At 41.8% G+C, this 15,786-nt stretch overlaps 1 protein-coding gene across 3 annotated transcripts; it reads left to right on the top strand.

Annotated features, from left to right (window-relative positions):
• The first annotated feature begins 190 nt into the window (after nucleotides 1–190).
• Nucleotides 191–3,829, top strand: LOC114179764. 3 transcript variants are annotated; one of them, XM_028066214.1, is made up of 5 exons: nucleotides 191–533; nucleotides 903–2,180; nucleotides 2,254–3,186; nucleotides 3,283–3,428; nucleotides 3,550–3,829. In XM_028066214.1, the coding sequence occupies exons 2-4, from the start codon at nucleotides 1,149–1,151 to the stop codon at nucleotides 3,319–3,321; spliced, it is 2,004 nt and encodes a 667-aa protein (XP_027922015.1). In that variant the 5' UTR covers nucleotides 191–533; nucleotides 903–1,148; the 3' UTR covers nucleotides 3,322–3,428; nucleotides 3,550–3,829. The 3 variants fall into 3 exon arrangements, with proteins under 3 accessions (XP_027922015.1, XP_027922012.1, XP_027922013.1); XM_028066211.1 differs by having other exon boundaries at nucleotides 1,009–2,180; XM_028066212.1 differs by having other exon boundaries at nucleotides 191–2,180.
• Nucleotides 3,830–15,786: the final 11,957 nt, after the last annotated feature.

A 15,786-nucleotide genomic window follows, 5' to 3' on the forward strand; every position in this document is an offset into this window, starting at 1 on the left:
AAGCCACGTGTAGTGTGTTGCATGAAAGCGACATGGAAAAACTTAAACAAAATAAAAATTAAATTGCAAATGACGAACCAGAAAGAAAGTAGTTGAAAAAGGAAGCGCGTGGTTTGAACAGTGAAAAAAAGTGTAACAGCATTGGAGTGGAATATTTAGTCCATTCTTGAACGTTATCTTGGTCAGTATCTTACAGACACATTGTAAAATCCGAAATTACGCAGAAAGCAAAAGAAGAGCAAATACCCAATCTTTCTGTCTTTATCTCTGCTTTCCTTTGTGCTTACTCATTCCCCCCACTCACTCACTCATTTCATCTTTCGTGGGACTGAACTCTCTCACCAAGTGATGTTCACTCTCTACTTATTTGATCATTCCCTGCTATCCATTTCTTCAGTTTTATATGGCCAATTCAGATGCATAATGCCACATGACCAAGACAAAAATCACACCACACACACTTTCTTCAATTTGGCTTACAATGAAATTTCCTGGGATGACCATGTCCCATGTTTCATGCTGTTATTAAATAGGTATCATTTTTCTTCATTGCTTTTTCTCTTGCACTTCAATTATTACTCTAGTGGGACCTTAAGCTAAGCTTGTTATGATATAATGATCCATCAAGATTGTCTTGCTTTGTCTGTTTAGTTTATTAACCATACTTAGTTGCCTCTGTTGTTTTTAAAGAATTGCGCCTGTTAAATATTTGTATCTTTGGCTTATTGAGAAGAGGAAAGTGGGGTTTTTATAGGAGTTTTATTGTCCTATGCTTTAGTCTTTGGTTTCTTGAGCAACAAAAATCAAAATTTATATAACTAGAATCAGTGGAATGTTTGTTTTTCCCGTCTCATTTTCTCAATAGACCGACCATTACGGAATTTTTCTTTCTCTGGTTAAAGGCTGAGAAGATGGAAAGTTATTTGAGTCCCGTTGGATGCAAATTTGAAGCAGAGAATTTTCTGTTTAAATTGTAATCATCTGGTTCTTTCATCTTCTATTTTCCAGATTTTCTTGATTGAATAGAAGGATTTGGATATCGCATCCTTTTTACGCTGAAATTAGTAGCATGTGATATTCCCGTGATTCTTGAACTTACTAATGAGAGTGATTGCATAAAAGAAAGAAAGAAAGAAAGAGTTGAGTTGATGTTGGTGTGGAACATGATGGATGAAAGGAAGTTGAACATTGATGCTCCTCTTATGTCGGTGAGACGGTCTTTTGGTACACCTCCATCCTTAACTGAAACAAATAGAAGGATGTTAGAGAAGCCACAAACACTTCCACACTGTGAATCAGACACCACTTTGGATCAGGTAACAGACCCTGTTGCAGTGCCTTTCAATTGGGAGCATATCCCTGGAAGGCCGAAGGATTATGATGGATCTGAAACTCAACCTCCTATACAAGCTTCAATTGCCCCAACCCCAACTCTTCCCCCTGGAAAGTCCACAAATCATACCAAACAACCATTGGAAAAGGACACTAATGTTGCAAATAACTTTAGATGCCCAACCACATCAAATTCTTTTAGTGAGAAAATAGACCGTGACAGAGAACGCAAAGATGTGAAAACAGAAAAGGTGGAAGAGAACGATGACTATGATGATGATGATGGTGATGTTTTTTCTGATGCCCTTGAGACACTCTCACCTACGGAACCATTGTCCATGAATTGTAGTTTAAGTGGTGTTAGTGGCTTAGATAACCTGGATTCAAATATGTGTGGAGCCTCGTCTACTGATAAACAAGCTCATGATTTCATGATGAGCCGGTTTTTACATGCAGCAAAGGCTATGACAATCCAGCCTCCTCAATATGTTTCTTCTAGAAAACAATCTGTTCTGCAAGAACAACCTAGGGAGTTTATCAAATTGGTTCCTGAGCAAAAGAAGTCATTTGTTAATAGATATATCACCGACATTGTACCATATAATGGTCAATGTCAAGAAGATGAAGAAGAGGAAAGTGGAGATGAAACTAATGATTATGCAAATATTTCAGCTAAAGGTTGCGGATTGCTTCCTAGATTATGTGTTAGAAATTCATTGTGCATGCTAAATCCAGTGACTGGGACAAAAATGGGGAATCAGTTATCATTGTATTCTGCCTATGAGGTTGGAAAACCTGATAAAAGTTCTCATATTCGCTCTCACCGACCAGCTCCAGTTATAAAGAAGGTATGAACTAAATAACACTTATTCCCTATTCATGCATTGTAGTCAATTGAATCATGAACTTTTTTTGCTGCAGGCTTGGGATGCTATTAATATGAGGAAATCAAGCTCAAGAGCTGCATCACCAGAGAAGCAGGATCTAAGGAAAAAATGGACTAGTGAATCAAGCAGGTATACTTACTCTGGTGAAATGAAGCAGCTGGGTAGGCTCTCTCCCTTTCGTCGTTCAAGAACTGCTGGTGCTGGTGCTGGCATGTCTCCTTTTCCAAGTAAATCTCAACCTCTCTTTCCTGGTGATTCCAAACAAGCTCACAATAATCTTTCGGGCAAATTGAAATTTCCTAGCAGAGGATCTGCAAGTATTCAAGAGATGCTATCACATGGAGCCAAAAGAAGCTCAAGTTCCGGGAGCTTTACTATTGAAAAGACACTGTACATAGATACTGCGAGTACTGTAAAATCGTCATGCTCTAGTTCACGTTCATTAGGAAGCGCAACAGTGGCAGGAAAAGAAAGAAATTCCTTACTAGATTCTTTTCGAGATATCAAACACCTACATGCTTTGGACGAGAATTTGGGTTCTCAAGATTTGAATTCTGTGGATGTCAATTCTTCAACTTTACCAAGCATGGTATATCTCATGGCCAAAGAAGATAAAGCTGATCAAGAAATTAATCAAGAATCCACGTCCTTGCAACTTGTGCCAAGTTCATTTGACAAAGATGCAGAGATCAACAACCAACAAATTGTAGTAATTGATGATCAACGAAAAGTTGGCACTGAATATGTTCTACATCCTCTTGCTCCACCATTGCCAAAGTCACCTTCTGAGTCCTGGCTTTGTCGTGCCCTGCCTCTGGTTTCTTCTAAGAATTCATTCCCTCATAAAAATCAAGGTACACAATCCAAGTCTAAAAGACAGGGTTTTAGTAGAGCATCAAGTTATACTAAGTGGGAAACAATAGTGAAATCTTCGAACGTGAATCATGATCAAATAAGCTGTTCTAAGGTAAACTCTTTAATCCCTCTAGTCTTGTTTTTTTGGCCTTAATCAATGGTTGAATTACCAAAAGAATGAAAACTCACATTTAACTTTTCTCTACAGGAACTAGTCGTGTATAGATCTCAGCATTCGAAATCTTAGACATGGAAGGCTGGCGTTTATACCATGCTATGATCCAAAGCTTTTTATGTCCTTTATTTTTTCAGCCTCATGGGATTTGGTTCTCCTCCACCTATTGCTTGTTATAGGTTAGATTGTGGTCTCTTATAAACTTCCATATTTTAGTTCTCATCTTCTTTTGAATTTTGTTTCCATTTGTTGACTTGTTAAACTTGATTCCTCACACCCTTTTCATTTTCTTGATATCAGATTTTACACAGGAATGAATATAACTTTTGGTGATAAATAAAAGCAAACAAAGCTTCTTTGGACTAGTGGTACTTTAGGTGAATTCAAAATTTCATAAGCAACCTCCGGAGGTTCATTCGCACTATTATAGTGTCTTCCTTGTGAACCTTTGTTTTTTTTATCTGATCTAATCTTAAGGTATCGGTATTTTATATAAGCGAATGTATATATAAACTACATTAGTCATTGCTATTATTGATGTTGAATTGTTTCTTCTTTACATACAACATTTCATGCAAAATTCTTCTTAGCATTTAATCTGTCTTTTCTTTCGGTTTCATAAACTCATGTCCAAGTATGAAATGAAAGTATTTCAGATTTAGGGAGCTAGAATACATATCACAAGCTTCATTATGTATAATAAGTTAAAAGGCAAAACTAATTGAAAATACTAGTACAAGAGATATGTTTATATAGAAAAGAAATGGTACTTAATACTATTCAATTGCAGCTAGTTTGTAACAGATATTTAACAAACAATAAAAAATTATAATTTATAATACCATTCTTCAAGCGGGAGAAAATATGTGGTTTTGTATATTTTCCATTTGTTCGTGAGAGTGAAAAATTCTGAAGTCCTGTAACATCCCTAAAAAATATTACGAAAATTTAATAAATAAAATTCAAGATAAAATAATGAACGCATCTAATAAAACCATTTTCCAAGAATACGGGAAATTTAAAACTTTAATATAACTATCATAAACCAGGAATCCATACTCTTAAAACTGAAATAAAGTTCAATGGCTTCTGAAATGATTACATAATTATCTCAAAACTAAAATATTAAAAATATATATATATATATATATATATATATATATATATATATATATATATATATATATATATATATATATACAAAAATTCCCAAGCTAGCCCCGCTCCGAGTCTATGCGTCTCCTGGCTCACCTGTCAAATCAGCTGCTCCCGGATAAAGAGTTATCTAATCATCGCCACACACACAGAAAGGGTGAGCTATGCATAATATATAAAACTGATACAAGAATATAAATATGTTTCCCCAACCCAAATAACACAATTAAAATTCTCATACTTTTCAAATCACCCAACCATGACCTCATAATCCTTCATGACTCACATGCATGAACTAGGTCTTGGGACTTCCCTGTGCTCCTACGAAACTAACTCATTCGTGGTCCAACCCTATGAGCCTATCCTGCTCATAGTCCTGCCCTACAGACTCCTCGCCTGTAGTAAAAACATCCAAGCCTCATACTTGGACCCTGACACGGACGCAATCACCATACTATGGACTCCTCGCCCAATAGTAGCCGACGGGAACATCACAGTCCCTTGCCCATCGTGCGCCCGACACATGCAATCACCATACTAAGGACTCCTCACCCATTAATAGCCGACGGGAACTCAACCAGTTCCATGCCCATCATGTGTCCAACCACCGAGCACATCCCAGACCTCTATTGGACTTAGTCCTTCAAGCCCACACACCACAACACATGTACATACTTCCCATATTTAAGAAAAGTAGTCATTCCACACACACAAGATCATTCAAACATGAGCAATCCACATAAACTCGCTCAAGCCATAGCCTCTCGCCCAAGCTAAGCCCTCTGTTTCGCTTAGGCTAGTTCACCTCGCTTGGGCGAGCTTAACACAGCCACAACATTACGTTATCTCGCTTAGGCGAGATCCCCTCGCTTGGGCGAGCCACACATTCGCCCAAAACCACACCCAAACCTCGCCTAGACGAGTAACTAACCACACACAAGAACACCCCTCGAAGACTTGCTTAGGCGAGCCACTCTCGCCTAGGCGAGAGTGTCAGTCGCTCAAAACTCCAGAACCTCTCGCCTGGGCGAGATATCGCGCTCAAAATGGTTCAGGTTTCCTTGCGACCTCACCTAGGCGAGTGGCTATCGCCTAAGCGAGAGACTAAGTCGCTTAACCCCATTCAAGGTCGCCTGGGCGAGTAACACGAACCAGGACCAAAGACGAGACTCTGCAACTCTCGCTTAGGCGAGATGTAGTCGCTTGGGCGAGAATTGTAGGGTTTCGAGTCTAATCACGCGCACAGTGCACCAACCAATACCAAAATCATACCAATTTACAATGTACTCGATTTCATTCAGTCCATTTCATCCATTAAACCATAAAACACACTGTAAACATCATTGGATTTCCCAAATAACACAATTTGACAAAACATAACAAGAATGGTACCCACACCCTCATCCAATTATTATAAACACCCAAAAAGGCTTTGTACCCCCTTTCCATTCACAAATTCTCAAATTACAGTGCATACCACACCAAAACCAAACCACATAAATTCAAATTTGAGAACAGAATGCATAAACACAGACAATAGTGGAATACACATAGTTTCAGCACCCCTAACCTGGAATGAGTGCTCAAAAATTGTGAAGACAGGACCCCCTTGATTCAAAATCCCTTCTTGCTTCAGCCCTTGCACACCCAAAACTCAATTCACCCTCTCAAACCTGTGCTTCTCTCAAAAGCCAATTCCCAGCACTGCTTAAACCCTTCTTTTCCCTTAAAATGGCCTCTTATAGGTGTCTTAATTAAGGGTTTAAAGGTTAAAACGAAAAAATGGGTTTAATTATGTTTTTAATTTCTTATTCATTGTTCACTAAGGTTTTTCAGCCTCCTCCCTCTGAATTTTACCTTTGCCCTTTCAACTCCACTCTAAGCTAGAATTAGCAAAAATAAAGCCTTCTTTATGCCCAACAAGGTTTGAACCCGTGACCTTCCACTCATCAAGTCAAAGCACAGCCATTATGCCAATTCATATTTAGTGATATACACAAATCAACATAAGTTTACAACACCAATCATATCCTCATACATATCCTTAAAATCAATAATAAAACAACATCACATAATTGGCATACATAAGACTCAAACCCAAGTCCTTTCACACAATTAAAGTACTCTCAACCATTTGAGCTAACACTTTTCCACATCACATTAAACAATAAGTAGTGCCATAAAGGCGCTTTCTACCCGCATTTATTTATTAATTAAATATTTAATTAATTAATTTTTACGGGTCTTACAATTCTCCCACCTTTAAAAGTTTTCGTCCTCGAAAATAGGACTTACCAGCAAAGAGGTGAGGATAAGACTTCCTCATGAGATCCTCCATCTCCCAAGTCATCTCTTCGGTTGCCTCATCCCAAAGAACCTTCACCGTCTTCAACTCCTTACCTCTCAATTGCTTGACCTGAGTATCCAACTAGCATAGTTAGATCCTCGCGTACTTGCACCTCATCTGACTCCAAAACATGATCTGGACTTGCAATGTATTTCCTCAACTGTGAGACGTGAAACACATTATGCAAGTTGGATAGGTGAGGTGGTAGAGTGATCTCATATGTCGTTGTTCCTATTCTCCGTGTAATCTGATAAGGTCCTATAAATCTCGGAGTTAACTTCCTTGATTTAAGAACCCTTCTGATACCTGTGGTTGGCGTAACCCGGAGAAATACATGGTCTCCTTCCTTAAACTCAAGTGGTCGTCTCCTCTTATCCGCATAGGACCTTTGCCTACTCTGAGTTGCTCTCATCCGATCTTGGATTAACTTGACCTTACTAGTTATCTGTTGCAGAAATTCAGGACCAAGCACAAAGGCTTCACCATCCTGATACCAGCACAATGGGGTTCTACACCTCCTTCCATACAATGCTTCATAGGGCGCCATACCAATACTGGAGTGGTAGCTATTATTGTAGGTGAACTCCACCAAAGGTAGCACATCATTCCAGTTTCCCATGTGATCCAGCACACAAGACCTCAATAAGTCCTCTAGAGATTGGATAGTTCGCTCAGACTGCTCATCCGTCTGAGGATGATACGCTGAACTCATCCTCAACTGTGTACCCCAAGGCCGCCTGCAATGATTGCCAAAACCGTGATGTGAATCTAGGATCCCGGTCTGACACTATACTTTCGGGTACCCCATGCAATCTCACCACCTCTCGCACATACAACTCTCCTAACTTGTCCATCGACCACTTCTGATTCATAGGCAAGAAATGTGCACATTTTGTCAGTCTGTCTACTATTACCCAAACTGAGTCATGGCCCTTCGTCGACCTCGGAAGATGTGTCACAAAATCCATAGAGATACTATCCCACTTCCACTGAGGTACATCCAGTGGTTGTAGTGTACCTCCCGGCCTTTGGTGTTCAATTTTGGCCTTTTGACATACCAAACACTGAGCAACAAAGTTTGCTACATCTGCATTCATACCATTCCACCAAAAGGACTCCTTCAAATCCTTATACATCTTGGTCATACCTGGATGTATGCTGAGACGACTTTGGTGACCCTCCTTCAGTATCTGTCTCCTGAAATGAGGCCCTCCTGGTACACACACTCTACCTTTAAACCGTAGAATACCGTCCTCTCCCATCTGATAATCCTTCCCTTTGTCAGTACCTAACCACCCCACAAACTGCTGCAATTCCAAATCGTGTCCCTGAGCCACATGAACTTCACTCAAAAATTCATTAGTAACTCTTAGCAAACTACACTGTATCGAGTCTTGCCCAAACTGCATCCCCAGATTCATATCTCAGAGTTTCTCAATCAACTCTAACTTCTTTATCATCATGCAAGATACATGCATCTTCTTCCGACTCAGAGCATCGGCTACAACGTTTTCCTTGCCCGGATGGTAGAGCAATTCAAAGTCATAGTCTTTCAAATACTCCATCCATCTACGCTACCTCATATTCAGCTCCTTCTGGTCAAACAAGTACTTCAAACTTTTGTGGTCGCTGAATACCCAGAATTGGGAGCCGTATAGATAATGCCTCCAAGACTTTAGAGCAAACACAATGGCGGCTAGCTCCAAGTCATGAGTCGGGTAATTCTTCTCATGCACCTTCAATTGACGAGAAGCATATGCCACGACTCTATTTTCTTGCATCAATACACACCCCAGACCTTGATATGATGTATCACAGTACACCTCAAACACCTTCTCAGTATCCGAAATCACCAGCACCAGAGCGGTAGTCAAACACTTCTTCATTTCCTCAAAGCACTCTTCACACTGCTCGGTCCAAGAGAACGACTGATCTTTTCTTGTCAGCTGTGTCAATGGGTTCACCTTCTTTGAGAATCCCTCCATAACCCTCCTGTAGTAACCTGCTAGGCCCAAGAAACTTCGCACCTCCGTCACTGTCTTAGACCTTTCCCAGTTAAGCACCGTCTCAATCTTAGCCGGGTCTACTGCAATTCCCTTAGCTGAAATGACATGCCCAAGCAATTGTACCTCCTCTAGCCAAAATTCGCACTTGGACAACTTCCCATACAACTGGTGATCTCTAAGTATCTGCAATACAACCCTCAAGTGATCAGCATGTTCTTCCCATGTCCTCGAGTAGATAAGAATGTCATCAATGAAGACGACAACAAACTTATCCAACCAAGGTCAGAAAATTCTATTCATGTAATCCATGAATACTGCCGGTGCATTCGTCACTTCAAATGGCATCACCACATATTCGTAGTGACCGTATCGTGATCTGAATGCTGTCTTTTGCACATCCTCTGGCCGCACCAGAATCTGGTGGTATCCCGACCTCAAGTCGATTTTAGAGAACACCCACGCGCCCTTCAACTGGTCTAGTAAGTCGTCTATCCTTGGCAGTGGATATTTGTTTTTAATAGTCAGCTTATTCAGCTGCCTATAATCCACACATAGTGGCGAGCTCCCGTCCTTCTTCTTCACTTACAAGACTGGAGCTCCCCAAGGTGATGCACTCGGTCGAATGAATTGCTTCTCCAATAATTCCTCAATTTGCTTCTTGAGTTCTGCAAGCTCAGCCGGTGCCATTCTGTATGGAGCCATAGACACTGGACCTGCACCAGGAATGAGATCAATGGTGAAGTCAATGTCTCGACTCGGCGACAACCCTGGCACTTCATCTAGAAACACATATGCATATTCGTTAGCCACCGGTATAGATTGGATCACCTCTACAGCACTTTTCTTTTCTGGCTTGGCCACCACCATAAAACACACGACCCCTCCTTGTAGTTCTTTCAACACTTGTTGAGTCGATATCAACTCCAACCCTGCATTTTCTGGGAATACCAAACTGCACCGTCCACAATCAATCATGATGTGGTTGTTAGACAGCCAGTCCATCCCCAGTATCACATCCAGTCCCTCCAAAGGCAAGCACACCAAGTTCACCTTGAATCTGCGACCTGCCACTTCCATTGAACACCCGATGCAGACTGAACTGGTAGCCACCTGACCCGAGGAGGGAGTTGAAACAAGCAACTCACACCCCAAGTCACGTTTCTCTAAGCTCAATCTCCCCACACATGCATTAGATATGAATGAGTGTGTTGCTCCAGAATCGAACAACACTAACACCGAATGACCCAATAATAAACAAGGTTCAAGTATAAGATTACCTGACTGAGTCGCCTCAGTAGATGTCATGGCAAAAACCCTTCCAACTGCTCGAGCTCGTTCTGCTGACGAGGCTACTACTGGTTTCTTCGCACCAGGGCTCTTCTTCTCAGGGCAGTTGTTAGCGAAATGACCCGATTTGTCGCAGATGAAGCACTTGCGTCGGTCACCGGATCCCCCTTACTCCACCGGTCAGCTGTGGATAATTTCTCTTCAAATGAGGTCCATCACACTAATAGCAAGTGGGACCCCCAGATGTTTGTGGCCGACTGTACGACTTCTTCATTTGTCGCGCCTCTGCGACATTCTTCTGATGTCTACTCGCCACTGGGCCAGGGCCCTTCTCCAGATGCTCGGCACTCTTGGCCTGTTCCACCAAGACTGGTAAATCTCCTTTCTTGTAAAGGAGTCACCACCTTCTTAAGCTCATGTTTGAGTCCTCGCTCAAACTTCAAACATCTCCACTCTTCTGTCATATTTTGTGAAGAAAATCTCGCCAGATGCTCAAACTTATTCACATACTCTTGCACTGTCATGTCTCCCTGCTGCAGTAAGAGGAACTCTGCCTCCCTATCCTGTCTGGCGGTGTCGGGGAAATATTTCTCCAGGAAACGCGTCATGAAGCTAGTCCACTCCACCTGTTCATCTCAGGTCTGCATCTGCTGTTGCATACCCGCCCACCAATACTCAGCATAACCATTCAGGAGGTAGGTGGCAAAAAGGAGTTTCTGCTCATTTACGCAGCTCATCACCTTGAATATCTTCTCACACTTGCGAAGCCAGGCCTCCGCTTCATCAGGAGATGCTTTGCCAGTGAACTCAGCTGGATTGTGGCGCAGGAAGTCCTCCACAGTTGGCACCCTAACTGGTGCAATTGCCGCCCTAGGTTGCGCTGCCATCGGTGTTTACATCGCATCCACCATCCGATGAATGGCCTCTGCGATGTCATCAGCACCACTATTCCTCCTCCTCCTGTTAGCAGTCATAGCCTGGATACGCCACATTACAACTGTTAAAACCAATTCACATAGTTAAACAAAACCACTAATATCTTTCTTACATACAACTAAATCACACACACAATCAAATGATAAGCTCACTTCCCAAAAGCCCCAAAATATTTAAAAAAAAATATTTTCAAAACATTTGCTCTGATACCAATTGTAACATCCCTAAGGAATATTACGAAAATTTAATAAATAAAATCCAAGATAAAATAATGAACGCATTTAATAAAACCATCTCCCAAGAACAGGGGAAATTTAAAACTTTAATATAACTATCATAAACCAAGAGTCCATACTCTTAAAACTGAAATAAAGTTCAATGGCTCCTGAAATGATTACATAATTATCTCAAAACTAAAATTCAATATTATATATATATATATATATATATATATATATATATATATATATATACAAAAATTCCTAAGCTAGCCCCCGATCTGAGTTCATGCGTCTCCTGGCTCACCTGTCAAATCAGCTGCTCCCGGATAACGAGTTATCCGATCATCGTCACACACACAGAAAGGGTAAGCTATGCATAATATATAAAACTGATACAAGAATATAAATATGTTTCCCCAACCCAAATAACACAATTAAAATTCTCATACTTTTCAAATCACCCAACCATGATCTCATAATCCTTCATGACTCACATGCATGAACTAGGTCTTGGGACTTCCCTATGCTCCTACGAAACTAACTCATTCGTGGTCCAACCCTATGAGCCTATCCTGCTCATAGTCCTGCCCTACAGACTCCTCGTTTGTAGTAAAAACATCCAAGCCTCATACTTGGACCCTGGCACGCACGCAATCACCATACTATGGACTCCTCGCCCAATAGTAGCCGACGGGAACATCACAGTCCCTTGCCCATCGTGCGCCCGACACATGCAATCACCATACTAAGGACTCCTCACCCATTAATAGCCGACGGGAACTCAACCAGTTCCATGCCCATCATGTGTCCAACCACCGAGCACATCCCAGACCTCTATTGGACTTAGTCCTTCAAGCCCACACACCACAACACATGTACATACTTCCCATATTTAAGAAAAGTAGTCATTCCACACACACAAGATCATTCAAACATGAGCAATCCACATAAACTCGCTCAAGCCATAGCCTCTCGCCCAAGCTAAGCCCTCTGTTTCGCTTAGGCTAGTTCACCTCGCTTGGGCGAGCTTAACACAGCCACAACATTACGTTATCTCGCTTAGGCGAGATCCCCTCGCTTGGGCGAGCCACACATTCGCCCAAAACCACACCTAAACCTCGCCTAGACGAGTAACTAACCACACACAAGAACACCCCTCGAAGACTTGCTTAGGCGAGCCACTCTCGCCTAGGCGAGCCACTCTCGCCTAGGCGAGAGTGTCAGTCGCTCAAAACTCCAAAACCTCTCGCCTGGGCGAGATATCACGCTCAAAATGGTTCAGGTTTCCTCGCGACCTCACCTAGGCGAGTGGTTATCGCCTGAGCGAGAGACTAAGTCGCTTAACCCCATTCAAGGTCGCCTGGGCGAGTAACACGAACCAGGACCAAAGACGAGACTCTGCAACTCTCGCTTAGGCGAGATGTAGTCGCTTGGGCGAGAATTGTAAGCCAAAACCCTTCTTTTCCCTTAAAATGGCCTTTTATAGGTGTCTTAATTAAGGGTTTAAAGGGTAAAACGAAAAAATGGGTTTAATTATGTTTTAATTTCTTATTCATTGTTCACTAAGGTTTTTCAGCCCTTTGGCTACTCCTCCCTCTGATTTTTACCTTTGCCCTTTCAACTCCACTCTAAGCTAGAATTAGCAAAAATAAAGCCTTCTTTATGCCCAACAAGGTTTGAACCCGTGACCTTCCACTCATCAAGCCAAAGCACAACCATTATGCCAATTCAGATTTAGTGATATACACAAATCAACATAAGTTTACAACACCAATCATATCCTCATACATATCCTTAAAATCAATAATAAAACAACAACACATAATTGGCATACATAGGACTCGAACCCAAGTCCTTTCACACAATTAAAGTACTCTCAACCATTTGAGCTAGCACTTTTCCACATCACACTAAACAATAAGTAATGCCATAAAGGCGCTTTCTGTAACGTCCCATTTAATTATTAAGTGAAATTAAAAGACACGTCACACAAAATAGTAATATGGAGTAGTCTGGGGATCCTAAACACAACCCCTACAACCTGGGCACACCACGATGCCAACGGGAAACCAGAAACCAGTCTAACAAATAGAGTAGAGTAGCAATGTATAAAGCGATACATGGGCCATAGCCCTAAAGAAATCAGGAATAAGATAAATCCAGCCCAAAAGGCTAAGGAGCGGAGTCACTGTTTCCTTGCTGACCACGAGAACCTCGCCCATCTACTCCCATCAATCAAATTGATGATCATCGCAAGAAAGAAGAACCACATACAAGACAACCATACAACAAACAGGGTAAGCTAGAGCCAACAATATTTTCATCATACAGTCAAATATACTTTCACCATCCAATATCCTTACAACAGCCAAGAATGTTATGACTCTTCAATCAATACACTACGACTCGACTCGACTCATCCGAATACGTATAACTTGGTCGAATTCAGCGGATGCCCGCACTTGTGGTGGATACCTCTGCTCACCCTCGAGCTATGTGTTACAAGTGTTACGATGGATCAATTTTCCCTTACCACAAGGTTAGCCCTTAATGAATTTCGGGCCTCCTGCTACTCTCACCACAAGAGTCAGTCCGCTCTAGGTGAGACTAACTGACCCCTTAGAGTGTCAGGATGCAACCTTACCTTGAATCCTTACCTAGTTATACCGATGGGGCACCACCATGGACACCCACTACCAGGGGCCATGGAATTACGTTCCGACCACTGAAGCGCGACCCTGAAAGTCTCACCTAGAGACCTCAAGGAATTATGCACTGACGTAGACAAAAATACGATCATGCAGTCAAATAATATTCACCATGCAAGGGTACATTCATTATGTCAACCTTTAAAGCCGTTACCTTTCACATTTCCAGGTCCAACCCGTTCCAACTCATCATAGCCCATTCATGTACATAGAGTCCCACTCATTTCATTTTCATGCCACTTCAATAATACTAATCTCATTTAGTTCACATGCCAAAACTCATACCAAACCCATCATTTAAATTTCATGAATCATGTTACGTATACATCATGCTCCATTATATACATGTCCCACATCATAACATTCATACCCAACCAAAACAGATCATCCAAAAATAAACAAACATCTCAACACAGCACTGTCTCGCCCAACACCTCGCTCAGGCTGAGGGGTTTCGCTCAAGCGAGACGTGCTCGCTCAAGCGAGCTCCCCCTTCGCCTAGGCGAGGGCTCGAGAAAGGGGCAGGAAACAACGCGGGATCTCGCTTAAGCGAGACCCCTCTCGCCTGGGCGAGTTGTTTGCTCGCTCAAAAACACACTTTGGTCGCCTGGGCGACCACTCGTGCAGAAAACCCTGGGCGAACCTCTGCACATCTTGCCTGGGCGAGGCAAGCTCGCTTGGGCGAGACTATCAGTGTCCGCCACTGTTCGCACTTGCACAACGCATACACACGCCCAACAGATATTTCCAGCCAGTCCAAACGCCCATAACAGTACACAAGCTCAATAGAACAACGAACAACAATGATACAAGTCCAATCACACCATACAAAGCAGTTCTAGCTTTCCTTACCTGAAAAACAAGTTAGTAGTTGGATCCCTAGGCACAAATAGTGAACGCAACGACGTCTAGAGCGGATTAATGAAGTGAAGTGGAGTTCTGGTCGGAGTTCCCTTGGGGGTTGGCAGCTAACCCTAGCAGAGCTTTGGAAAGGAAAAGAGGCAGCGTTAGGTTCAGATTGTCAAGTGAGGCTGAAAGGGGGAACCCTAACAGCTTTAGGGCCTCTGCACTCTATGGGCCAGCCTTTAGGCCCAACGGATCAAGGCCAGCCCTTAGACATTAGGGTAGAAAAGGAAGCAGATTTTTAATGGCCTTACACTTTCTACCCGCATTTATTAATTAATTAATTATTTAATTAATTAATTTTCACGGGTTTTACATCAATGCCTTGGTGAAAAGGTCAGTGATGAGTTTAGATTGAATCAATATTGTGATGAAGTAATGGTTGATGAGAACATGTTTTGAATGTTCATGATGATGAGTATGATTAGATGAAGATAGAAAATTCACTGATATTTACATAAAAGTATAGTGGTGGAGGAAATTTGAACCAGAATGCTACGATAAAGATATAATAGATTGTTTCTTTGACTTCCTCAATAATAAAGCATTTCTTAGAAAACATAAAACTTAGTTGACTTTTTTTTGTCTACGCAACTTCTCCAACAATTAACATCAACATAGACAATAAGATTAAGAGAATTATATGTTAGAAAGATTAATCCTTGACCAAGAGCTTATAGGTTTAGTTCGATTCAGTTCGGTTCATTTCAGTTCAATTTGGTTCAGTTCGGTTCAGTACGATTCGATTATTCTTGTTCGGTTCGGTCCGGTCCGATCCGGTTCGGTTTGATTTGGTTCAATACAGTCTGGTCTGGTCCGGTTTAGTCCAGTCCAATTCAATACGGTTTGGTCCGGTCTGGGTCAGTTCGATTTGGTGCTATTCAGTACGGTGCGGTTCAGTACGGTGCGGTTCAGTTCGATCTGGTCCGGTACGGTCCTATTCAGTGTGGTCTGGTTTGGCGCTATTATGTACG

Source organism: Vigna unguiculata, chromosome 3 (genome assembly GCF_004118075.2).
Source record: "Vigna unguiculata cultivar IT97K-499-35 chromosome 3, ASM411807v1, whole genome shotgun sequence".
In the NCBI taxonomy this organism is placed as follows: domain Eukaryota; kingdom Viridiplantae; phylum Streptophyta; class Magnoliopsida; order Fabales; family Fabaceae; genus Vigna; species Vigna unguiculata.

Coding starts and splice junctions, on each gene's coding strand:
- LOC114179764 (XM_028066212.1), top strand. CDS start 1,149: ATGTTGGTGTGGAACATGATGGATGAAAGGAAGTTGAACATTGATGCT. Junction 2,181..2,253: donor CAGCTCCAGTTATAAAGAAG/GTATGAACTAAA, acceptor TTTTTGCTGCAG/GCTTGGGATGCTATTAATAT. Junction 3,187..3,282: donor ATCAAATAAGCTGTTCTAAG/GTAAACTCTTTA, acceptor TTTTCTCTACAG/GAACTAGTCGTGTATAGATC.